A 25,490-nucleotide genomic window follows, 5' to 3' on the forward strand; every position below is an offset into this window, starting at 1 on the left:
ACCATGTTATGAATTGTTTATAAATTTTATTACTTCCCCCCCATTCCTTACACCATTACTAGAGATCACACCCCCAATTCATCTCCAATTCTAAAAAAAAATGCTTTTCTCTCATATACTCAATCTCTTGTAAAATCTCATCAAAATAATTTTACGCTCACTAAATTATTACTCCCTCTGTCCCCCTCATTTTTTTACGTTATTTTTTGGCACGTTTTTCCACACTAATTTAAAGTATAGTTCCATAATATATTTTTTAAATTTTTTTTCTCTGAATGAAAGTTTGATGTTTAAACTTTTATTCAGAAAAAATAAATATTAGAAAAATGTTATGAAACTATACTTTATAAGAGTCTCAAAATGCGTGCAAACAATGCACTTAAACTACCACGAGGGACGAAGGGAGTATTAAAATTTCAGTCCTATATCTAATATTTTTTTCTTTATATTTTTACTCAATACATTACATTCCATTATATCTTCCCAGCCGGACCTTGCTATCACTTTTGAAGCACATATTCGTGTTTCTCAGTTAATTAAAATAATTACTACAGCCAGCGCGGCCTAGGCCTTTCCACACAGATGACTAGACCACATATACTCGCCCATCTCACTCACATTCACACATGAGTCTCCAAGGAAAGGATATGTTTGAAATTGATTACAAAAGAGAGTATTAAGGGGATGGTGAGAGAGATGTCTCGAGAGGAGGTGTCAGGACTGATAAAGAACTTTCAAACACCACCTTTCTTCACAATCACTCAACTACTTCATCTCTCAAACTCAAGTCTCATAATCTCCCCAGATTCACTTATATATCTCCCATCTCAAACAATTGTTCTTTCCCCCATATCTTTCATTTTGTTGCTCCCACTCTCTCTGTACTATGTAGGTCTCACCCCACAGATCAACTTTCACTTTACCTGCCCTTCTCTCATCTTATATATTCTTCAACCTATCTTGATTTTCCCTTTATATTTTCCTCTTTCTCTTTGTTTGCCTCACGCTTCTAATCAATTTTCTTGATTCGGCTGTGTTTTCAGGAGACCCGAAGAAGGAAACCCCCTAGACCTAAACAACTTCCCCGGGGAAGATTCCTCTGGTAAGTCTCGAGTTTGAAGCACAACTTAAAAACCCTAATGAGTACTAAATCTAACCTTCTTTGCTATCTTGACTTGTATCCGGACAAGTAACACCTTTCGTTAAGTTACTAATTCTCCTAAAAACTCGAAAACATAGAGGTGTTATATATTTATATAATTATGTTTATGTGTTAGGTTATCAGTTCTCCTACAAAACTCGAAAACATCGAGGTGTTATATTATTATGTAATCATGTTTATGTGTTAGGTTACCAGTTCTCCTAAAAAACTTGAAAACATCGGGGCGTTATATATTTATGTAATTATGTTTTTATGTTTTGTGTCAAGGGGCGGGAGGCGGAGGATACAGGAAGAAGAAAAACGGCGGAGGAAAGGACGAAAGTGGGAAGGTATACGAGTGTAGGTTTTGCTCCCTCAGGTTCGGCAAATCTCAAGCTCTCGGGGGACACATGAACCGCCACCGACAAGGCAAGATAATACACTACACATTGTTCCTCATTTTTTAGCTACCTAATTTCAACAACTTGACAATACCTTATCACTCTACCTAGCTAGCTACCCTAGCTAAACATATATAGCTAGTTCTCGTTAATGGCCGTATCTTATAAGCTAGCTAGCTAGCCTACGATAAATGGTCATGTCAAATCTTGGTTGTTTCCTGGCTGCTGCTACACAAATTAACACAGTTTTTTTTTTAAAAAAAAAAATAAATTATAATTCTGACGAGTCTGTTTAATTTCGTGGTGGAATGCAGAAAGAGAGACAGAAACACTCAACAGAGCTCGGCAGTTGGTTTTCAGTAATGATAACCTAATGCCACCCACTCCCCCTCCTCACCCTCATCTTGTCCTAGGGTATATTTGTTCTTTCTTTTTATTTCGTTTAAATTTTTAATTTTTTTTTCAAGTTTATTAATCAACTTAATTTTGTACAAATTAAATTGTTTCTTAATTTGATTATTTTTGGATTATTAGCAGCGGCCAGCTACCGATCTCGCATGGAGGGTATCACCAGCAAGCAACTGATCCATTCAGAAGCACAGGCTATCCGGCTGGACGATACTACTGCGGCTCCTCATCATCGGCCAACATACCGCCACCGCCTCCACCACCGCAGTCCTACATGTACCCTTCGTCGCCGCGCCTCGTTCCCTACCCTCCACCACATTACAACATTAACCCCCCAATCAACGACTACTTCGTGGGGCACGCGGTGCACTCAACCGGCCAGTTGTACACCGCGCCCGCCCCTCTGGTTCCGCCAGAACACGGCTACACGTGTATCGGTGCGCCGGTTGGACACGGATTGAAGCAAGGAGGAATTAATAATAATAATAATAATTTTAGTAGTAGTAATAATAATAATAATGAGGTGGAAGGGGAAGGTAGGAGCTATCCGAATTCGTCGATGATCAATCGGTATCAAGAAGGATTGTAATTGATATGATGTAGCATCATGTGTTACACTAGCTAGATATATTAAGAATATTTTCTGAGTATGATATGGGCATGACAATCAAGCTAGCTACATTTCTTGGAATCATGAGGTACAAAAGTGGGGTCAAGGCAATGCAAGAAATGAGTGAGATGTTTTGGTTTTTCTACATAGATTTTGGTTTTGGTGACCAGCTTTTTTGTGTTTATACACTAACTCACACTCAGCTGCCACTACCAGGTCTGCCTTTAATTCATGCTGGAATGCACTGTATCCTAGGGCTTGTAAGTTATGACCTGAGATCTCATCATCAACTTCTTTTGTTTTCTTATTGCTGGATAGCTATATGACTCTATGTGTTAATATTTGAACTAGTTGAATCATGCATCCGAGTTTGGACAATGACTACTGAGTAATTGAAATTCAGCTGCAACTTCTCAACCCCTCTTTACATTTGGACTTGCCATTTGCAGTTTAAGTGAAAATTTTAGGATTGTAGTTTAGAGTAATTGTTTGTTGGTCATGAGATAATATTATCTCTAGATGAACAAAATATTTTGGTAATATTGTAGGGAAAATGTTATTTCTAGAGCACCATTTTTATTTCCAAAACAAGTTCAATTCTCTCTTCACCTTGCATCTATATATATAAATCATACAACTTCAATACAAACTGCTACGAATTGATATGGAAGTTGAAATATTGATCTAGATATAACATTTCCCTAGTGTTAAAAGTTATATCACAACATCAAATTCATATCAAATTAATGTCAAATTCTCATTGACATTAAAGATTTATAGAGAATTATACAATTTTGAGTACAAATAATAAGATAACAATATTAAAAGTAACTTATGTACGTGTAGTGTGGGACATGAATTATAAGATAGCATGTAATCCATTAGTACATGTATTTTCTTATTAAGCGAAATTCATTGTATATGAAAAGGTAAAATATGCTTTGAATAAGAAGTTTTCGCATTTTTTTTGACAATGCGAATCGAACCCGGATTTCCGGAGACAACAGAAGATAAACCCATCATTTGGCTATATATCTTGATATTTTAACACACTTATGTAACTTGTTTGATGCTATTAGAGCGGGATTCATATCTCGGAGGATATGAGCTGAGGCAATAATAAGTTAAAACATCTTTCACAATCTCATGAGAGATTGCAGAGACGCATGATAAACGACGAAAAATTTGGCTCATTTATATCTGGATCATTAGAGCATCTCTAAGAGATTCTTCAACTAGGCTCTTAACTTGAGATTTGAGAATCGAGGTTGAGGAAAAAACTTGCTCCAAGAGACTTTCAGTGACTCCTCAAATCACTAAGAGCCTCTTATTTCTTTCTCCTCTCTCCTCAAAGTTAAGAGCTACCGCATAGCTTTTAATTTAATTTTGCACAATAAAAAATTCCTTCACTCCCATTCACCTCCACCTTTTCCTCTCTTTTTGTTTTATAGTAGAACCCAATATTAATAAAATATGAAAAAGAGAAGAGATATAGAGAGTATTGTTGGAATTTGCACTTTTAAATTTATACTAAATTACTAGAAGTCTCATTGTTTATATTATATTTAGGAGCCAACTAAGAGGCTTTTTAGAGATGCTCTTGTTATAATATCATATCTATATTATGCATGGGACACATTATTCTTACTAACTCAAATCCAAGAATAACAAAAAATCAGTATTTATCCGAAATCTGTCCATAATTAAGTGATTCCAATTCTGTGTACGAAGATTAAAATATTGTAAGTAGCTAGTGAAATGTCCATTAATTTTTGGACCACTTGTTATGGACCACGAATAAAATTTTAGTAAGCTTACCATAAGTAGTACATACTAGCCAGAAGTAGCAGATAGTGGTTAGTGTAAGAAATTCTCCTGTAAAAATATGTCCGGCTGACCTAGCTAGCTAGCTGAGCCAGTTTTCCAGCTGTTGGCAAATATGATCAATCACTCACTTAAATCTTAATGATCCACTTAAGGATGTATTTCTAATTACTCTCTCCAGCTCTCTTTCAGTCTCTAATTAACATATTTCTACACTTTTAGGTGAACAAATTGAAGAAACAGCAATATGGACTTAATTGTATGATGCAAATTCAGCCATTGATTGAAAGAAGTCAAATTACAGCCGGATCGGAAAAGCGCAAGAATCAGATAAATTATTTTATTTGTGAATGAAAAAAGTGAAACTACAGCCGGAAAAGCGCAAGAATCAGATAAAGTATTAAATTATAGATGGACAAAGTATAAATATAAATGTACAAAGGAGAGAGAAAAATGAAGCTAAACATAACCCTAACCCTACATAGCCCTAACATGTTAAGCTGTAGTACAAGCCTATATATACTAGCTATAGCCTATATACATACAGACAACAGAAAACTTCCCAGGTTTATCATTCATATTTCACTGTTATGTGAGTCTCCACCCACTGTCCTATTCGGCTATTCATCCCTGACCCTCTCATCATGTTTAATAATTTATAATAATTATATTTTTGCATTTTGAACTTAGGCAGGACTCCGTCCCTCCCCTCAATTACTTACACGGGACGGGACTCGACGCATTATAATTCTCTCATAAATTGTGATGTGATAAATTATTTTAAAACTTTTTCTGATTAAAATTTTATATAAGAAAGGAAAGTTTTAATTTTTTTTATGTTTATATACAGTTTAAAATACGTGCTTAATAATTTAAAAAAAAAATAGAGGGACAAATAAAACTCTAAACTTGTTAGTATGTCTACCCATGTGCTCTCTTTTTAGAGTATTTTGTCGATATTTTTATGCATATCGCAAGTCATTTTGACTTCATATTGTTTTTTAAAAATATATATTATATAATTTAATAATTTATCGGTTATTTTTCTAATGATAATACAATTATTTACCTGATCTTGATGAGGAACTACAAATTTTATCAAACCATTTAAACACCAGATTCACGCTGATTCAGTTGGATATTATTGGACCCGAAAATTTTAGTTTAAATTTGAGCAGGTATCCTAATACGGAAAACGGATTTTATATCAAACTGGTCAGCCGTTACATCAAAATAATTCACTAAACCCACCAATTTCATCGGGGACTCTTTCAAGCCAATAAAACAAATATATATCATTTTACCCGCATCACTATTCATATTTCTTTACTTAATCATTTATCAAAAATCAACCGCTTATATTTTCTATACACAACCACTTCGAGTATATATACTTTATAATTGTCTCTAGTATTTATCAAAATTTGATAATTTCTACAACAACATAGCAATGTAGTTAAAAAAAATATAGTGCCACTACACCAATTTTGGCCATTTACGACGGATTTTTTCCGCCTTTTCCGTCGTAATTAGTACCATTTACGACGGAAAATTTCCGTTGTTTTTGGTGGCGTCTGAAGTTAAAAAAATGGTCGGTAATTTAAATTGTGTCGCAAGGTATCATTTCCGTCACAAGTTATTAGGTCGCGCATGAATTCTAACGAATCATAGGACGGAAGGTTGGTACGTCGTAAGTATTGACAAGAACATACGACGAATGATGGCGTTCTGTCGTAAGTTATTTATTTATTTATGTAGATAAGGAACGTTAAAAGCCTTTTTAAAATATTTAATTCATTAAATTAGTACATAAACTTAGAAACTTAGAAAGATAACACATGAGGCAATGGAAAGGGCTCTAGTTTGGCAAGACTGAACTAGATTTACTGTTACACTAGAAGAGAACCAAAGAAGCACTAACTGTTGTCTCTCTCTAACTATATATAACCCTGATCCCGAGGTTTGACAAAGATCTTTCCTTAGGGAAAGATATGAGATATCCCTCAATATTTGCTCCTGCAGATTAATTAGTGGAGCAGTGCATGCAAGAAATGTATATAATAATAGTATTCGATGTGTGAAGCAAGTGAGAGAAATATAATGAGCGTGCGATGCTAGCAACTTTACAAAGCTGTTGAAATAGACGGCTAATGAGTTGTGTAGATAGAGAGGATCGCCTCATTGTTCGTTTAGTCAAATGCTGTTTTGTGATATGTGGAAATGTTTAAAGCTGCTGCTTCGCTTACTACAGGATACTCATTACTGCCTTCAATTCTACTTAGTTTTAAATTTTTATTTATCTTGGAGAGTGTGTAATTGTGTATTACTCTCTCTCTTTCATTTTATAGGTCATTTTAGAAAATGTTATTTATTCACAAATATAGATAGTTCTCTCTTGGCAAGAATAGTTGGGTTGTATACTGATTTTAATTACTCTTATTTAATATTATGAGTCGAGACAAAAAAAAGAGAGAAGAAATATCAGATGAGGGTAAAAATGAAAAAAAAAAAGCTAATAAATACTTTTTTGATGTAAGAATGAACTTTCTTAATTTATGTGAAAATACCTTAAACGACTTAGAGCATCTCCGATCATGAAGAGCTCTTAGCTAAAAATTGAGTTGTCATATCAAAAATAAAAAATATAGTCAATTTCTTCAAAAAATTGCACTTCAATCATACCCATCCCTCGTCTATAATTATAGACAACCTCGTATGAATAGCTATATTTATCGATCAACTACATACCTGCAAGAAATTTTTATGAAGATAACACATTACTTATTACCATATTAAAGTGATATATTCTATTTATAATAATCTAAAATATTAATAATATACTATTTTTAACTTATAAGTCAATGCCATCGAAGCAAAATATGTTATAACTTCAACAAATTCTACTGTATGTTCAATTTAACCAACAATTATAACAAATTTGGTCAATATAACCAACAATTATAACAAATCCGTGCGAGATGCTCTTACAAAACAAATCAGGGGGAGAATTGACTTTTTAGTGTTGCGTGATAATGTGTATAGCAACAAGGAGGAAGAAGCCAACATATGTTACAAATTACATGCATGCTCAGATACTCCTGATGTTCTCTCGCAACTAAGGCAGAGTTTTCTGATGAATTTGATGTATTTATTATGGGGATCTGATCTGTACATACTGTTGTGTGTATAAAATTTGTAACCTATAACTTATAAGTCTTAGTTATCAAGAAAGGAGTTGTGTATAACAATTAACACATGCTCCGTCTGTCTCAGGATAAAAGTCCTTTAATTTTTAACATGTAATTTGAGGTGTAAAAGAACATATTTCTATATATTATTTTTCAATTTTTTTTTAAAACAAAAATATTGATGTTAAATTTTTATTTGAAAAAAGAAAATTGAAAAATAATATGTAGAATTATACTTTCATACAGCTCAAATTACATGTCAAAAGTCAAAACGACTGTTATTATGATTTATGGGACAAAGGGGTATATATAGTGGGTGTTTGGCCCCCTTTTAAGTCGGGCTTCTTGACTTATAAGTTAGAAGCACTTATTTCGTACCGTTTGTATAAGAAGTCAAGAAGCACTTAAAAAAAGTTAGGAATGCTAGCTTTTGTTTCAGGGCTTCTACTTATTTCCCAAACACTTTAATCACTTATAAGTCTTATTTTACTTCTAACTTTTACTCCACTTATTTATTTTAAACAATAAGCACTTATTTTAAGCTCACTCAAACGGCCCCATAGTATATGTATTCGTTTTACGCCGCTGGGCACGTACAAGAGCATCTTCAAGGTGAGCCATCTTTTGATCTCCAAAAATATATAAAAATAATAATCACTAATCAAAAAGTCTTTTACTTTTCTATTCTAGCGACAAAATTGACATATTTAATTCGTATATTATTTTAATTTGGGGGAAGAGATAATAATGAAAGTAGGGACGAGGAGTTGATGAAAATGAGAGAAGGAAACAGTGAAATATTTAAGGACGATTTGCATTTCAATCCCTAAATAAGGGATTCGTTTTTCTCTCCCTGAAAATTTCTAGTAACAAGGAAATGGATCATTGAGGTTAAAATGAAGAATAAATATTATTTATATAACAAAAAATATTACTACTATCTTTCTTCATTCCTTGCGTTGTTAAGCCTGAGAACGATATTATCGGGTTTTGGCCCCATTATTATAACTAGTTGATAACCCGTGCCAAGCACGGGTTTAAATAAAATTATAAAATTTGTTATTTATTGAAATAATAATGTCTTTTTTTAATTACATTATCATATTTTTATTATACTTATTTAAATTATTTTTCTTAAATGATATTTAAATTATTGTTATTTAATATAAGACTTTCTATATATTAAAATTTGATCCTACTTTAAATTTATTTCATAACAATATGGGTTCCTGTTCTATGGAGTCCACAAAGTAAGAGTATTGGCGTCCAAAATTATTTAAAAATAATATACTCGTTTCAATTTTAATTTTTTTTTTAGTCTACAATATTTGTAAACATCTGACAATTTGCAAGTTATGTTCCACAATATAATCGTTGCAATCAAAAGATAAAACAATTATATTATAAATCACTAAACACTATATATGTTCTAAAATATAACTTATAAGTAGAATAATGATCTTAATGATTGTTAATGTTGAAAGATGTTAATGATTAATTGATAATTTATATATTTAAAACTACTTAAAGATGGTAAATTATATATAAAATTTGAATAATTAAAGATATTATTTATGAGTAAACTAAAAGATTATGACTGGTACTTACTGCGGCTTAAATGCGGACTTTATGGAACTTAACTCTAACAGTATGTTTTATTTTAATAAAATTACTATGGTATTGGATGATTTTCAAGGTGGGTCCTGTTCAAGAGAGAACCATTAGAGAGAGAACCATAAAACCCTTACCTTATTAGGTAGGGTTCTGCAGCAGAACTTAGGTATTAGTTAGGGTTCTGCAGCAGAACTTCACATGCAAAAAAATGTCAATATCTATGTATTATATTTTAAAATTATTTTTGAATACACACAACGATGGAAAATTATGAAAATAACATGTATTTAGATTTAGATCCTAAAAATCTATGTAAAATTTAGGGTTCCGCAGCACAACCTTAGTGGTTCTAAGGTTCTATTTTAAGGACTGGTTCTCTCTTGAGCGCAACCCTGATTTTTAAATTGTGAAAATAATATTCAAGATCAACACATATAATTTCGTTTATAGCGTCTTTAATCTTGAACAAAAATTCTAAATTTTAAGTCGCAATTATTTTATTTATTTAATAGTCAAACATTATATATATTTCTAGTTGGAGTTTTTGTAGATCTAACAGTTGTTATAGTTGTTTGATGAACTGACATTGTAGTTTGACAAAATTAATTAACTTTCCAAAAATAATTTGATATCAAATATTTTGACGTATGTCTAGAGTTTCGGTTCTTTTATTATATGTTGCCATATGGATAATGACTTCATTTACTTTGAGTTTCTATTTGTCAAGTCAGTGTTACCACCGCCTTATTCGTCTTCATCGCAATCTTCTCAAAAACACTCAATGATAATAATAATTATTATTGATAAAAAATATATGATCAAGTTTTCTGGTACTTTGGTATCAATATTAAATCTTGTTTATTTTAATTCTAAAATATGATTGAAATTTTATAGATTTGTTTCGTAAATTAAATTGTATGATTTTAAAAATTAAAATGAATATTTGATGTATGTATAAAGTTTCGGTTCTTTTATTATATGTTACAATGTGGACAATGACTTATTTTTTTTGTGAGTTTCTATTTATCAAGTCAGTGTTACCACCGCCTTATTCGTCCTTATCGCAATCTTGTGAAAAACACTGAATGATAATAATAATTATTATTAAAAAATATATGACCAAGTTTTTTGGTACTTTGGTATTAATATTGAATCTTGTTTATTTTAATTCCGAAATATGATAGAAGTTTTATAAATTTATTTCGTAAATTAAATTGTATGAGTTTTAAAAATTAAAACGAATAATTTCGTTGACATTATTATTTCATTGATAGGATATTATATTAATATCAATATGAAGTCCTTATTTATTTGAACTCTGAAGCATGATAAAAGATTTATAGAGTTGTTCAGTATATTAAATTATTTGAGTTTTAAAAAATTAAAATAAATAGTTTTGTTGGTAATATATTTTTATTAGTGAGATAATTGTTATAATACAAAATCCTGTCAAATATAGAAATTTTTTGATAATAGTAATAATTGTTAAATAAAAAATAATATGATGATAGCCAAATTTTGATATGAATTTTATAGAACTGTTTCATAAGTTAAATTATTGCGGATAGGATAAATGTAATATTACAAAATCCTAAACACCATAGAAGTCTTTTTATAATGGGAAAATAGATTTTTTTGTCACCGAACTTATTATGTTTTTAAAAACTTGCCACTCAACTAAATTTTTTTTTCTTTTAGTCACTGATGTTAGGTTTGGATTTGTTTTTAGTCACTAACTTAGGTTCGGATATGATTATTAGCATTGTGATAATTTTTTGTAGCATCATTAATACATAGTGATAGTATATAATTTTTTGATAATATGATGTATGTTTATATCTTTGTATATAGCAATAATAACATAAAATGAGGTGATATAATATTAAAATCAGGAAAAATCGTAATTAGAATTCTAAAAATTCATTAAATCATCAGTATGGAATCAATGACTTCAAATAATTTATGCTCTTCATGATAAAATAAAGTCTAATTGAGTGATATGATGCATCATCTTTCATTATTAAAGTTTCAATCACCTAGTTCAGCCTAGGATCTCTCTTAAATTTATCCTCATAATTTTTAATAACTTTATCTTATTATAATTTTCAAGATAAAGATAAATAAATAGAGTGGAAAACTTAATCTTCGATGATTTATGCGATTTTTTTTTGCGTATAAAAAATTCAAACACTAAATTTTTATTCGGAAGAAAAAATAAAATAATTTATGAGAGTACACTTTTAGAAACCGTAAAATGCGTGTTTAACTCTTATCACCGAAGATAAACGATCTTGAGTACATAAAAGTATTATATATAAAGATAGACATATATCAAATCATCAAAATATTACAGGTTATCACTATATTTTAATAATACTACAAAAAATTAATATAATGATAATAATCAAATCCGAACCTAACTTTAGTGGCAAAAAAAATTCCGAACCTAACATCAGTGACTAAAAGGAAAAAAAAATTAGTTGAGTGGCAAGTTTCTAAAAACATAATAAGTTCGGTGACAAAAAAATCTATTTTCCCTTTTATAATAGTAAAATTATCTTAATCAATATTGAAATTTTTAATAATAAAATCCGAATCAATATAGAAGTATTTTCATAATTGTATAATAATAATTATAAAATCTAAAAAATGTATAATAATAAGTATAAAATCCTAATAATATGAAAATCTTTTCATAATTCTAATCAATACAGAAGTCTTTCATTGTCCTAATGAATAGTGAGGTCTTTAATAATAAAATTCTATTCAATATAGAAGTCTTTTAATATTATAATAACTATAAAATCCTAATCAATACGAAAGTGACCAAATTTTGGTACTTTTGGTACCGATGTTCCACCGAAATGTGGTTTCGCTTATTAATAAAGGGTATTGATTTCAAATTTAATATTCCAAATAGCATGACTCAAAAATATGGAACGCTGTATTGTATAGCATGTTGTTTTAAAATACAAGACTTTACGCGAAGTAGCGTTAAATAACCCTAATTTCATATGACGCTATTTCGTGGAATGTTTTTGAAAGACAAAATGTTACATGAAATAGCGTTAAACACTAATTTCACCTTGTCCATCATACTCCCGATTTTTGTTCATAGATTTTTAAGCTCATGGTGCTTACTTCACAAACACCATCTATTTGAATGCTAGCAAGAAGAGCTAGTTGTTGAAATTTCATTGGAAGATGAGGAGACCCAAACTGAATTATGAGACGACAATCAAGGGTCATGTTACAGGAAGAAATCAGAGGAGCTATGCTTGAATCTATTGTTTGAAACGCTACACAAAATAGCGGTAGATCGTTTTTAAAAACTATAACACTATACGATGTAGTATTCTGTGTTTTAGAACAAAACGCTCTTTCATCTTCATTCTCTCAACTCTATTATTTTGGACGTTACTGATAGATTTTGCGACATCATAGTTTTTTTCTTAATATTATCCATATCCAAGAAAACCCTCATTTCTTAACAAAATTATCGATGAAACTGCATACATCTAGACTTTCTCCAAAATTCTTGTACACTTAGTACGAGTTTCACGAACACATAAATATGAAAGTAAGAATTCCATCAACAAACAATTCTAACAAAACTACGTCAATTACTAAAACAAATGCCATCAGATGACTGATGCAAAACACATCGTATATAAGTTATCACCTTTTGCATCTCCTCCATTAATTATCAATCACATGTACTCCTAGTTAAACTAGCTTACAATCTGTCAAACACAAACAGACACACGCACAAAGCTAGAACTAGAAGCATGCGTGGCACAGTCCAATGTACACAATTTATAGCAAGATCTACTACTGTTTGCCAACACTGTTGAAACAGAAAAGGAGAGGAGGGAGGGTGCTCTCAGGACAGATAAATTATAATTACTCATAGTTCAAGAACAGTACTATTTTTACACTGGAAAGCAATTCATTAAAGTGGATCAAACTAGTACTCTTTAGTTACACACAGTGGTTTATATTAAGGGCTGGCCTGGTCTGATCTACAGGGATGAACATGAAGACTACAAGCAGTAGGAAAGTACATGTAAACTATTAATGCATGTAGCCTCAAGAGGGGTACTAAAACTGTGTTCAAGTTTATTCAGGAATTCTGATTATTACAAAGTAGTAAATTAGATTTTGGTGAATTCACAGACCAGTGTTTTGTGTATTGAAAGTAGGGATGAGCAGAAAATTGAATTGAAACCGAAACCGAAAAAAGCCAAAGTGCATAAAACTGAACTGAAATAGAAAATTCAAAACCGAACCAATTCCAATAATTGCGATTCCTCTTTTAAGTTAAAACCGGACTGAGAAATACCAAACCGATCATTAAACTAAATAAATAGATATCATTTATTTATATAATTATTTAAAAAATATATACACACATATATATGCTATGGGTAACTAAATAATATATTTATGTATATATATAGAGGTCCAAATAAGTTTAATTTCTATTGAGTAATGCCGGATAAGCTTGAGATTACACAGGCCAGACTACAGAACTCTTTTTAATCTAATTAAATTGAATCTAAATTACTAAAATAGCGACGACAAGTTACAATTACAACTATCAACATTATATCAGGGGCAACCAGGAATTATAAGTTGCGGATCGCAAGTAATAACCATGATCACAATTTTAGAAATTTAGTTCAGTAAATATAGATGGCGGAACTAAATTTTTTAATAATATTTTACTAGTTCAATTAGAAATCTTATCCAAAAATCGAACCGAAATGAAGTTTGTTCTCCCCTACTGAAAGTCTTTGATATGGAATAATCTAATAATCATGAATACTCAAGTTTTTAAGTTACTTGTGTCGGATTCTTGGATACTCGAATCCTCATTTCTCATATAGGGAATAAATATTGGCAGTGACAGAATCAGATGAAAACACCCGGAATTGCAAGCTATAGAATCACAAATATTTACCGGTCATTATCAATGGTGGCCCAGATAATTACTTTTTTTTTCTTTCTGATTTTCAAGTATAAACATTACTAATATTAAAGTTTTTAGAGTTAATTGCAATTGGCACCCTTTTAATTTCAGCATAATGCACATTGCACCTAATAGTTTTGAAAAATACCCTTTGCAGCCCTAAACTTTTACCCCGTAGACACTTTGAACCCTTTCTGTTAATTTCTGCCGTTACCGTTAACTTTTGCAGGGGCATTTTGGGAAATTTAATTATATTTAATTAAAATGACATCTTATTGTTCTAAAAAGATCTTTTTATTCTCTACAACTTTCGTTCTTTAAGTTTTTCCGAAAAATATCGTTTAGATGGTCAGAAATTTAAATAAAAGTCTGATTTTATTAAACATAATTAAATTTCCCAAAATGCCCCTGCAAAAGTTAACGGTAACGGCAAAAATTAACGGAAAGGGTGCAAAGTGTCTACGGGTTAAAAGTCTGGAGCTGCAAAGTGTATTTTTCAAAACTATTAGATGCAATGTGCATTATGCTGAAATTAAAGGAGTGTCAATTGCAATTAACTCAAGTTTTTATTACTAATATTTTCTGGTTTAGCCGGTACTTCAACCTAGCTTCCATGATTCCGTCTGTCAATAGCAATACTTACACGCACTCGATGGATGCCGGAAATGAAGGAGTGCCACTACGTACCAGTTCCAGCTACCACGTACAAACAAATACAATCTGTACAATATTTCTCATTCGTATAGCAATGAACACACTGCATTTCTGTATGGAAGAGGCACTAGCATATGTTTGTGTTCAAACATAAATTTGTCCATCATATGATTAGTTTAACTTGGAGTTATCAGAATTGTCTACTAGTTCGTCAACTCTCACACATCAGCTTTTTCTTGAATTATTCTTTTGCAAAGCTGAAATCCCACTTTAATTATCAAGTCATTTTGTTTTTACACGTTTTCTTTTTCTTTTTTTTTTTATAAAAAAACTGTCCTATACCTTCTTCTCCTTCTTCCACAACCTAGCTCGGAGAAGGAAGAGATAAGTGGGTCCTATGGAGAGTGTGGTCAGAAATCCATATTAGAGTCCGACCACAACGACCGAACTGATTATCATTGTTTACTCCCTCCGTTTCATAATACATGTCCACTTTTGAACAAATCACACATATTAAGAAAAACTAACTTCTGTTGAAAACCTTCATTTATTATTGTATTTATTGCATTGACGAAGTATAATATGTGGGATATATTTGATCTAGGAAATATAATTTAGTAGGATGTGGTATAAACTTCATCTCGGAAATACAACTATTGACTACATTGCATTGAAAATTGAAATGGACAACTAATTTGAAACAATTTTTAGTTATCAAAAGTGGACATGTAACATGAAACAGAGGGAGTAATTATTATAGAAAATAATATTTAGCCAAGGGCCTAAGAATCAAATTAGTAACAAGAGGAAGACATTAAGAGGGAAGAAATCGAAATTCCAGTCTTTTATGATGAAACAGCCAAGCAACTGTTCAAGTAGTAAACTGGACTAAAGATATATATTGGACTAATTAAAATTTCACAGTAGATCATTTGCTGGATGAATGATGTTTCAAAAAGAATATCCTATAGAAAGAGCGGTCTAGCAAGTAAACTACACATTCAGTGTTTGGGTAAATGGCCCTTATAAGGGAAACACGATACGTACTTAAATATCCGACTATAACAAAGAAGAAAATGAGCTGCAAGCCTGCAATAACGAAAAACAAAACTTACAATTTTAACAGTCATGAGGGGGAGTATCTATATACTTCTTGCTGAGAGAATGGGGCTTTGATACAAGCCTATATTCACGTTGATCTCAAAGAACATATGAAGAGCCATCAATAGTTCTCGGTCCTTATGATTTTCCTGTATTGAAGTTGACATTAACCAACTCAGCGGCAGCACGTGCAGAAGCTGATGCACGCTCTGCAGCAGCAATAGCTTCTTGAGCTTTCTGCAAGACATCTGACGGCTGTGATCCTCTTTCCTCCTTGAATCCAGTGTTTGGTCCTATCTTTGGGCTCTTAATTGATGTTTGACTTCCATTTTGACCAACAAGAGATGTGTTCCTGGAAGTTTTGGGAGATCTAGACTCTGAGTTCCCATGTCTATTATTCAAGGACATGTTGGAATATAAAAGACTAGGAGTATCACGAGTATCAGGTTTAGATTGATCTTCAGAGGCTAAATTTCCAATAGCTATCGGCTTTGGTCCATTCTACAGAATGAAAACATTATTTGTCGGGGGAAAGGAACACAACAAAGGTGGTTGTAATTACTGAAATTTTGAATATAGAGCAGTTCATGTTCAGATAAAATATTACTGAAGAGAAAATAGTATATTTCATGCAATCTAATACAGCACATGCAGAACTGCTAAATTTTTATTCAGCAATAGCATAATTTCATGAATATTATGTATTTGATGTAAAATTTGCCCACAAGTATGACTTCCGGGTTATATACCTATAGTTCTAAACCTTTGCCATTTCTCTAAACCTCATAAGTTTACTTGCGTTATATTAATTTACTACACTATAATATGGATTGTTGTACACTCACAGGATATGTTACCTGAACTCATCTAGAGAGTTGGACATGATTCAATTTTTATTTCATGTTTTTCAGTTTTTGGCCTAAAATGAAGTGTCGGAGTGTCCATACCCATATCCGAGTGTCTAACAAGAGCCACAACGATTACTCTGTAAGAAACAATCCAGGTGATATAGCCCATTGGCCTCTTCGAGCACCACCTTCCTTTTACATAATTCAATGGTAACTATGACCTAAACAGGATATTGCCAACTATAAAACTGGTGCCAGTACTGGATTATTATGAGAAACTAATCTTGACATAAGTCCTGTGATTATGTTCACCTTTCAAAATAATAAGCACCTATTGAGTAATCTCATATAGAGTGTGCAGGAGAAAGCAAGACACATACCAGAAGATCCTCTGGCTTTTTACTGAATTCAGCTTCAGATTTGGAAGAATCCCATACAACATTGTGTTCTTGTGCAATATCCTTTAATACCTTGAGTCTTATTGCACCTGGCGGAGTACTAACTGAAAGCTTCTCAATTATCTACAACAATAAATTCAAACGAATATTCAATAAGTATATGAAATTGATATGATCACTAGTACATGTACTTGTTATTGTTATATAGCAAAGGAGAGATTTAACTGTACGGTTGACGCTAGTATCAGGCCGAAGCTCAGATGCAGCTGCTATAAACTCCTTCCCATATTTTGCAGCAAAGAGATTTCTGACCTGCAGCAAATCTGGTATATCTGAACATCTAGGAGCTGCAAATATTATGCTTGCAACAGCTTCCCGCAACTCCGAAGGACACTCTCTGTTGGCAAAAGGACTTATTAGATATATGTATCACTCTAGGACACAGATTTTGACAAAGGGTTCTGTCTTATAATTACCGACCCTACACACCCGAGTGTTAAGAAAAAAAGACATAAAATGCAATTTCGCCTAATACTCCCTCCGTCTCAATTTATAGGTCCATTTTGGAATAAACACGCATATTAAGAAAAAAGTTGGTTAGATAGAATCTTATCTCATGTATCATTAATTATTGCATTGATAAGTGAGAATATAGTTGAGTTTCAAGAAAATCACAATAAATATAGTGATTTAGTGCATTGAGAAATGAGAATAATGTTGAGTTTCAAAAAAATCACAATTAATATGTAGATAAATTTGTATTGAAATAAGAGAGGGACAAGTATTCTGGGACAAATTTTTTTTCCAAAATGGACCTATAAATTGAGACGGAGGGAGTATCTACTTGCATAGTTGTACAGCTTCATCAGCTTGATACATTATATATTTGATTGCAACTTCCTGCAGATACATGAGTATAGTTCTCCTACAGAACCAAAACAAATGCAAAAAAGATTTTTTTTATAAAAGAAATGATAATAACCAAGAAAATGTCTAATGTCAGTTTATGCATTAGAGCGCAGACCTTAACTAAACACTTTTTGATGTAGTGACATCTCTACCAAAGCAATGACATGCAACCAAAATCATAGCCTTTTAAGAGAATTTTGTACAATGTTGTTAACTTTACTAAACTCTAGTAACCCTGTCAAACTTATAAAGAGTTCCATTGATAACAATCTTTGTTTTATACCTTTGGCTTTCGAGAATAGGAACACGTGCAAGAATAAATTCACAGAACATCTCCAAAATCTCATATGCTGCCCATATATTCTGCTCTCGTATAACATGCTCCACCTAACAGTAAGAACACAGCATACACCTAATCAATCAAACCAAAAAACATGTAGCAGACCTAATCAACCAACCATCAAAACACCGGAATTATTATGGGTACCCGTATTCGAGCAATGGATTCTTGTCCAGCTTGAAGAAATTGGGCAATCTCCTTTCGCATAAGTTTAAGCTGAACATCTCTTTTATTTTGCAGGAGTTTCATGCGTGAGATTGCTAGAGTAAGGCAAGTTTTGCTACAAAACAACCCAACTCAAAAATCATAATCCTGATAAGGAAATATATAGGTTTAATTTCAAATGATAAGCAACTTATACTGGCCTATAAGGGCAAGTCCAATGGTGAGCAATATCTTGTTCTAAATCTATATTATTGAACAAAAATCAAAATTCACACTCCAATGGTATTTATATCTTGTGCTAAAATAAAACAATGCTAATGTTAAAGTAGACATGGCTATTGCTATAATATGAAACCAAAAAGCACACTTTGTTGCTAATAAAGATTTCATCATGCTCCAACGCATGATTTTAGAAAAGAACCAAATCCATGTACAATTAACTATTTGTAAAATGAATGATGAGCACAAGTACAATAAACTCGAGCAAATTTGCTTCTATATTCATTTCCTCCAAATTCCCACTTGAATGCCTCTGTGGCAATTATAGCTACCAAGTATAGCATATTTCTATTTTAGACCTTCTTTAGCATTGAATTGGAGTGCTATGTTCTATATTTATATTGTATTATAGTAGAATCAGCACTTCCTTTAGCATTGCATTGGACTTGCTCTCATTTGTGCTATATATAGAACAAAAGATAGATGGAGCCATCATTGTTACCTCATCAAATAGTGAAAAAAGAGAGAAAATGTATTAAAAAGGTACTTGAAAGTGTGGGTTACTTGAAAGTTAGTTAAATTTATATTCAAAAGTGTGATGTTTTTGGAAGTTGGTTATTTGAAACTTAGAACCAACTAGATATGTGCATGGTGTGGTTTGCACCTAAAACCGCAACTGGAACCCAGGCCCGATCCTGAACTTTCGGAGGCTCTAGGCAAAAAAAAATTGGGGCCTCTTTAAAAAATTTGAAAATATTCAAATTATCAAATTTTTACTAAAATATATTACAAAAAGAGTTCCAAACAATTTATAAGTAATGATATAATACACAATCCAACATTTCATAAAAAATGAGTTCTACGAGCTTTTCGAGATGCAAAATCATTAAGGATAACATCAAAGTCAATATGTTCCAGAGGTTCTTTTTCGATTGATAAAATAGCAAGACCATTCAGATGCTATTGTGACATTGAAGACTTCAAGTAGGTTTTTATCAATTTTAACTTCGAAAAACTTCTTTCCGCTGATGCCACGATCACTGGAACTATTAAAGAGATTCTATAAATGATTAAAGCATTTGGATAATAATCTGCAGATATAACAAACTCAAGAATTTCAGTAGCTGACAATAGTTTATCTGGCAAAGTTGATTGTAATACTTTAAGTTCGGAGTACAAATCATTTAAACCAACATCCGATGAGTCACATAAGAAAAAAGTAGAGTGGAAAGTAACACAGCATTCTCTCAATTTATTCTCAACCAGAGACTTTAACTTGTCAGAATCAAACAATAAACCAAATAGATTTTCAAAAAAATTTAGTCTCTCAATTTTAATATTTTCTACCTTAAAAATAATAATATAAATGAAAATAATAATTTTTTTGACAAAAAAAAATATAAATAAATAACATAGAAATTTTGGGGCCCCTCCTAGTCTTGGGCCCTAGGCCACCGCCCCTCTGGCCTACCCTCAGAACCGGGCCTGCTGGAACCACGTAGGTGCAGTTTCTAAAATTGAAAACCGAAACCAAACTAATCACCATTGGTGCGGTTCAGTTTATAATATGAGCGGTTTCGGTTTCATATGGTGCGGTTCGGTTTTCAAACCGTGAATAGTCCGAAAAACTAAAAATCATGACATCAACACGGAGAAAATAAAACACATATAGGGCATTACAGAACTATTGACATGTGATTAAGAGCTGTCAAATTCTTGAGCTGCATGTTACTAAACTAGGAGTCAAGGATATATAATTTGGAACAAAAGGTGCATAATTTAATACATAAGATAGCCATAACTATCATTCACAGGCTGACAATTTGAATAATAGTTTGGCACCAAAAAGTATTTTTTGTGCTAAACTATAGCAATAGCTCCATCTATTTTAGCACAAACACTGAGCATGCTCTTAGGGATCTCGGGAAACCAAAATGTTCCACACTAATATATGTTGGGTTCTATAGGATTTGTTACCAAAATTCTTGCCGAAGTTATAGATTTTATACATCTTAAAGCCAAAGACATTCATTTTCATATTTCGTCGAACAAGATGCCAATTTTATTGAATAAGAATTGTGTTCACCATTTCTCTGCAGAGCGCGCAACTCACACAGAAGTGGCACAATATACCATTCTTATACAACAAGAATCGTGTCATTCATTTCCCCATGGAGCCCGACACACAAACACACATTAGCTTTAAGACAACATCACAACAATATTCAAGAACTTCATAATCACATAAACCAATATTACTTGCTAAAAACAGCCAAATAGCACACACCCAGTTCATCAAAACCTCAAAACACTAAAACCCATACCATTTCTCTATCTCTACATACAACACTAAAAGGACAAATCTTGAGCTAAGCCCAGATCATAAACACTTCCAAAAACCAAAATTCAGCACAGTTAACCCAATTCAAGCAAATCAAGTCAACCAAACCTCAAAATTCAATGACCAAGAACGCTAAAAATACATAAGATTAAAACTTTAAGGTAAATTAAAGAGGCAATAACAATAATAATAAGCATAAGGTTAAAGATTAAACTAACCATTTTGGTCCAAGAAGGCCTCTGCTGAAGAGTTGATTTAACATGGTCTTTGATCAATTGTGATGTACAGAACTAATAACAATACATACATAAAAAAAATTGTGTGTATATGTAACTTATAAGTTAATTGAAAGCATTAATCTGGATCAATAATCAGCAAAAGTTAACAGAGATTTCTGGTGTTGATTAAAAATGAATTTTTAATTTAGAGTGGAGCAGTTGATCTGCATTTTGGGCTGGCCCATAAACTGGCTGACCCATCATGAAACTACGGGCTTGGGAAACTTTTTGATAAACTGTTTTTTTAAGTCTTTTTTCTGTTGTGACAAAAAAAAAAGAAAGAAGAACAAGTTTTTTTTTTTTGTTGAATTAAAAAAAAGTCCTTTTTCTGTTAAAAATTGGTTGTGTCTTTTTTCTCTTAAAATTTGGTTGTTCAATTTATTTATCATATAAAAAGTAAAATTTTACATGTTATAGTCTTATGGAGGAAGTCATTTTTCATTCGATATTTAAAAAAAGGCTAATAATATTATGAGATGGTAGAAATTGAAAAGTGATCTCTGGTCCAGTTTAAGGGTCTAAAATTTTCAAATCATTAATACTTTATTGGAATTCATTTATGACAATTGTTCTGAAAATCCCCCATTTGTTAAAAATATAGCTGATTCATTCAAAAATCTCCAATAAATTTATGTAAATTCTCAATCCGCAGATTAACCGCTTAGTTCCGATTCACCGTTTATACGATCATGGTTATGGGCTTGTAAACTAATTTTGACTACCCAATGAAAGAAATCTGCTCTACTATTGTAAGAACTAAAATAAGCTTGTGAAACTAGGATTCTGAGCACTTGGCAACTTGGAGTGACTCTTTATGGACAGAACATTGAGAATCAAGCCAAGTGATAATGTCTTGAATAACTGTGAAAATTATTTCGTCCGGTTCTCCTTCTAGAATGCAATGGTATCCATCCTTATAAAGCTTCAAGGTTTTATCCTCACTGGATGCCTTTTCATAAAGAAACTCACTTATCTTCGGGTCCGTAATCTTGTCAGCAGCTCCGTGAAGAATAAGCAGTGGGGAATTGATCTGCAGTGACTCTGAAATAGTTAATTTTTCATGGAACCTTGGAACCTACACTTATCTTTTCATACAAAAATTCTATGTCGTGCTCTCCTGCAACGCGGGAAAATATTACTAATGCACTACTGACCTTGTCGAGCTGTGATTCAATATCTTTTGTAGCGTTCAGCAATTCTACAGCAGTCCTCAGTCTTGTTTGGTCATTGTAACAGATCACGTTATATGATGCCTGAAAATGGATTGCCTAAACATTATGATTGAATTGAAATAAAATCTGCGTAAATTATACTTGAATTGAGAGAATTTGGTTGTTATAACAATACCAGTTTCCTTTTATTTAAGTCTCTGAATGCTAGCTCAGCTAAATCTTGTTGAGGTACAAGCTTAGCTTTCGGAAGAACTTTTGCTAACATAATCAATGCATTAGCGATGGGTGCTGGAGGCATCACGTCCTCTGCAATCTTGTCAATAACATAAAGTCAGGAAACTCTGGCAACAGAAGTAACATAATAGATGGTCCTGAAATAAGTATTAACACATGGAACTCTACATTGTCGATTAGGAGATGATAATGCCAAGAGTTAAGTTAATGGGGTGGAGGCCCTGCCAAATATCATATAGTTTCACTGACTTGGTATTTGCTGAACAATGTTAAACTTCTAATGTGTGACAAAGTTCAAAGAATTAGTTCAGATGGTCCAGAAGAACTAGCTCTCTGTGCTCTTGTTTAAAGTATTTACAAAATTACTGCAAGTATGAAGTATATAACATTCAGAAGAATTCTGGAGCTGCAGGGAACATCAATAGATAGGTCCCTTGTTAAATTTCTGAAAGATTGTTTCAAAATTCCAAAAAAATTAAATTGATAAAACAAAATATTCTTTAGAGTTGATGAGGATGGTCTGCAGTCTAACGATGATTAGCCAAAGCACGACAAGATCTTACAAATAATTCAATAAGACATGTACCCTTTTACGTGGGAGATTTACAAGAACATTTAGGTGCTGGGAACTTAACATTATCATAACTGTAAGAGGAAGTATATCTACCTTACACATCGGAGCCACAAGAACTAGTCCATCCCATTGTTGTGGTTCCTTCAGTAGAGCCTTGATAGCAACTGCTCCACCCATGGACTGACCCAATAAAAAGTGTGGTAACCCCCGTATCTCAGGCCTTCCTGCAGTATCAAGGGAACAGGATAAACAACCCACTGTTGTTAGTTGTACTACTAAGAACTCAAAAAAATTGACATGTATATTTGGTCCCCTCGCAAATGAATGATTGGATGTCAATAATGCATGGAGAAAATGACTGTCAAGCCATTCTAGACCAGACCTTTAACATAAAGGGTATTTGATTTATCAATTATCAATGAACTTAGAGCAAATGGTAATCAACCTACCTTTGATGATCGTGAATTGTTCAATGACGTTGTCAACTATATCTTCAAAACTATATACATAACCATGTAGTCCTTCTGAAAGACCGAAACCAGGATGATCTATTGCATAAACAGCATATCCACTTGCTGCAATTTGCTTCGCAACACCTGAAAAATACATAAATGTGACTTAAAATAATTCCCCTTCATTTGATATAATCAAAGTAGCATCTGAAATTTTGAGGCCAAATGTTAAAGTTCCAAACTCTGCATTAAGAAAACAGAATATCACAAACCTTCGAAGAAAAAAGTGCATGTATCACCATATCCATGACAGAAACACAAAGCTCCCTTAAGCTGAACATCAGGCCCCGGCAACCAACTTTTGCAGAATATTTCTTGATCCTTCGAATTTATCTCATACCACTGCAAAAAGAAATAAACTCAGCTTTCTTCAAAATTTCAACCAAACAGCTTAATATGAATAAGAATTAGACTTTTTTCGTATCAAGTTCTGCAAGTTTGCGGTAGAGGAAACCAGGATTCAAACTTATTGACATGCGTAAATATATAATTAAAATGTATATGCTACATAATTATCAAGATGAACAGAATACTAACCTCCTCTGTTCTAATTCCAGGAGGAGCCATCTGGAACAATAAACATTAGTTAATTACACCAAAAATGCAGAAAATCAAAAAAAATTCAGAATTTTAAAATTCAAGAAAATGAACCTAGATAAATATGCAGAGAGACAAGTGTAGAACCTTAAACAAGCAATGATCAAGCTGCTGTTGAACCTCAGCAAAAACAGAACGAACAAGTCTCCGAGAAGGCGCAAAGTCCAAGTTCCTTATGGCAATATCGTTCATTTCATCAGTCAGGCCATCGATCACCGGTTCTTTCGTAGCCATGATCACCACCCTTGGCCTCAAAATGCTTCTCTTCATCTTCACCAATGATTTCATACCAACCGGTGCAATAGACAATTCTATTGGCCTGAATGGTGAGTTCACACATTTGTTCATGGCCATTTCTTTGGTGACGCCCCTGATCACTAGTCTAAAAAATCACCCTTTTAAATTTATAAATGTTTCTGCATTTGTTTATATAGGATACTTCACCGAAGATGCTATTGACTGGTTAGGCATGTGTAAGGGGTGGCAATTTCGAGTAAAGGGTAGTGTGCGTGTCAACAATCGAGTCGATTTTGGGTCAAGTTAAAATTACTTAAAATTTAAAAAATCTGAAAATTGAATTTACAAGAAATGAAATTCTAATTTCGGGTCAATCAGATGATTTTCGGGTCGCTTTCGAGTTTCTGTCTCAGTAGAATAGGTTTCAAATTGGATCGGATTCGGGTCGTGTCTGATATTGCCACCCTTCGGTAACAAGCCTTCGAGTTCTAGAGTATAAATGGGGAATTTGCTGCTTGGTTAGGGAAAAAATAGCATCTCCAGAAGTTTGGCTAAAATAATCGTTTAAAATAATAATTTTTCCTTTTTTTATGTTCTCAATATAATTTTATATTCCAAAATTTTCTAAATTTTTTTAATATAAAAGTATATTTCAACTCACTTCAACAAATTTAATTATATGTTATGGTCCTACTGAGGTACTATAGAAGAATGATTATACAGATGAGAATGATTGTTTTAGATGTGTCATTT

General features: G+C 32.4%; 3 protein-coding genes across 5 annotated transcripts; 1 reads left to right on the forward strand and 2 right to left on the reverse strand.

Annotated features, from left to right (window-relative positions):
• The first annotated feature begins 643 nt into the window (after window positions 1-643).
• LOC108201455 (zinc finger protein JAGGED-like) lies at window positions 644-2,867 on the forward strand. Of its 2 annotated transcripts, none has more exons than XM_064084258.1 (5): window positions 644-888; window positions 1,044-1,102; window positions 1,430-1,570; window positions 1,857-1,956; window positions 2,077-2,867. In XM_064084258.1, coding segments are annotated over exons 1-5 (765 nt in total). In that variant the 5' UTR covers window positions 644-886; the 3' UTR covers window positions 2,540-2,867. The 2 variants fall into 2 exon arrangements, with proteins under 2 accessions (XP_063940328.1, XP_063940329.1); XM_064084259.1 differs by having other exon boundaries at window positions 646-888; window positions 2,080-2,867.
• Window positions 2,868-15,696: 12,829 nt separating this feature from the next.
• LOC108200184 (uncharacterized) lies at window positions 15,697-21,527 on the reverse strand. The gene is made up of 6 exons (XM_017368239.2): window positions 21,352-21,527; window positions 18,556-18,688; window positions 18,352-18,455; window positions 17,385-17,556; window positions 17,142-17,282; window positions 15,697-16,414 (listed from the first exon to the last, which is right to left on the reverse strand). The coding sequence occupies exons 1-6, from the start codon at window positions 21,393-21,395 to the stop codon at window positions 16,052-16,054; spliced, it is 957 nt and encodes a 318-aa protein (XP_017223728.1). The 5' UTR covers window positions 21,396-21,527; the 3' UTR covers window positions 15,697-16,051.
• Window positions 21,528-22,016: 489 nt separating this feature from the next.
• Window positions 22,017-24,936, reverse strand: LOC108200183 (caffeoylshikimate esterase). Of its 2 annotated transcripts, none has more exons than XM_017368238.2 (8): window positions 24,588-24,936; window positions 24,441-24,470; window positions 24,116-24,245; window positions 23,841-23,987; window positions 23,485-23,615; window positions 22,759-22,896; window positions 22,566-22,664; window positions 22,017-22,441 (listed from the first exon to the last, which is right to left on the reverse strand). In XM_017368238.2, exons 1-8 carry the CDS (start codon window positions 24,852-24,854, stop codon window positions 22,187-22,189), a joined length of 1,197 nt encoding a protein of 398 aa, XP_017223727.1. In that variant the 5' UTR covers window positions 24,855-24,936; the 3' UTR covers window positions 22,017-22,186. The 2 variants fall into 2 exon arrangements, with proteins under 2 accessions (XP_017223727.1, XP_063940752.1); XM_064084682.1 differs by having other exon boundaries at window positions 22,566-22,679; window positions 24,588-24,910.
• Between the last annotated feature and the right edge of the window lie 554 nt (window positions 24,937-25,490).

Source organism: Daucus carota, chromosome 9, assembly GCF_001625215.2.
Source record: "Daucus carota subsp. sativus chromosome 9, DH1 v3.0, whole genome shotgun sequence".
Classification (NCBI taxonomy): Eukaryota; Viridiplantae; Streptophyta; class Magnoliopsida; order Apiales; family Apiaceae; genus Daucus; species Daucus carota.

Bases quoted from the DNA above. Each gene is read 5' to 3' on its own strand.
- LOC108201455 (XM_064084258.1), top strand. The intron at 1,103-1,429 runs GTAAGTCTCGAG...TTTTGTGTCAAG, and splicing joins CCCCGGGGAAGATTCCTCTG to GGGCGGGAGGCGGAGGATAC. The intron at 1,571-1,856 runs GCAAGATAATAC...GGTGGAATGCAG, and splicing joins CATGAACCGCCACCGACAAG to AAAGAGAGACAGAAACACTC.
- LOC108200183 (XM_064084682.1), bottom strand. From the start codon at position 24,854: ATGGCCATGAACAAATGTGTGAACTCACCATTCAGGCCAATAGAATTG. The intron at 24,471-24,587 runs GTTCTACACTTG...TTATTGTTCCAG, and splicing joins TTGATCATTGCTTGTTTAAG to ATGGCTCCTCCTGGAATTAG. The intron at 22,897-23,484 runs GTAGATATACTT...GTTATTGACAAG, and splicing joins TTGTGGCTCCGATGTGTAAG to ATTGCAGAGGACGTGATGCC.
- LOC108200184 (XM_017368239.2), bottom strand. From the start codon at position 21,395: ATGTTAAATCAACTCTTCAGCAGAGGCCTTCTTGGACCAAAATG. The intron at 18,456-18,555 runs GTACCCATAATA...TCTTACTGTTAG, and splicing joins AATCCATTGCTCGAATACGG to GTGGAGCATGTTATACGAGA. The intron at 16,415-17,141 runs GTATGTGTCTTG...TTCATTCTGTAG, and splicing joins AAAAGCCAGAGGATCTTCTG to AATGGACCAAAGCCGATAGC.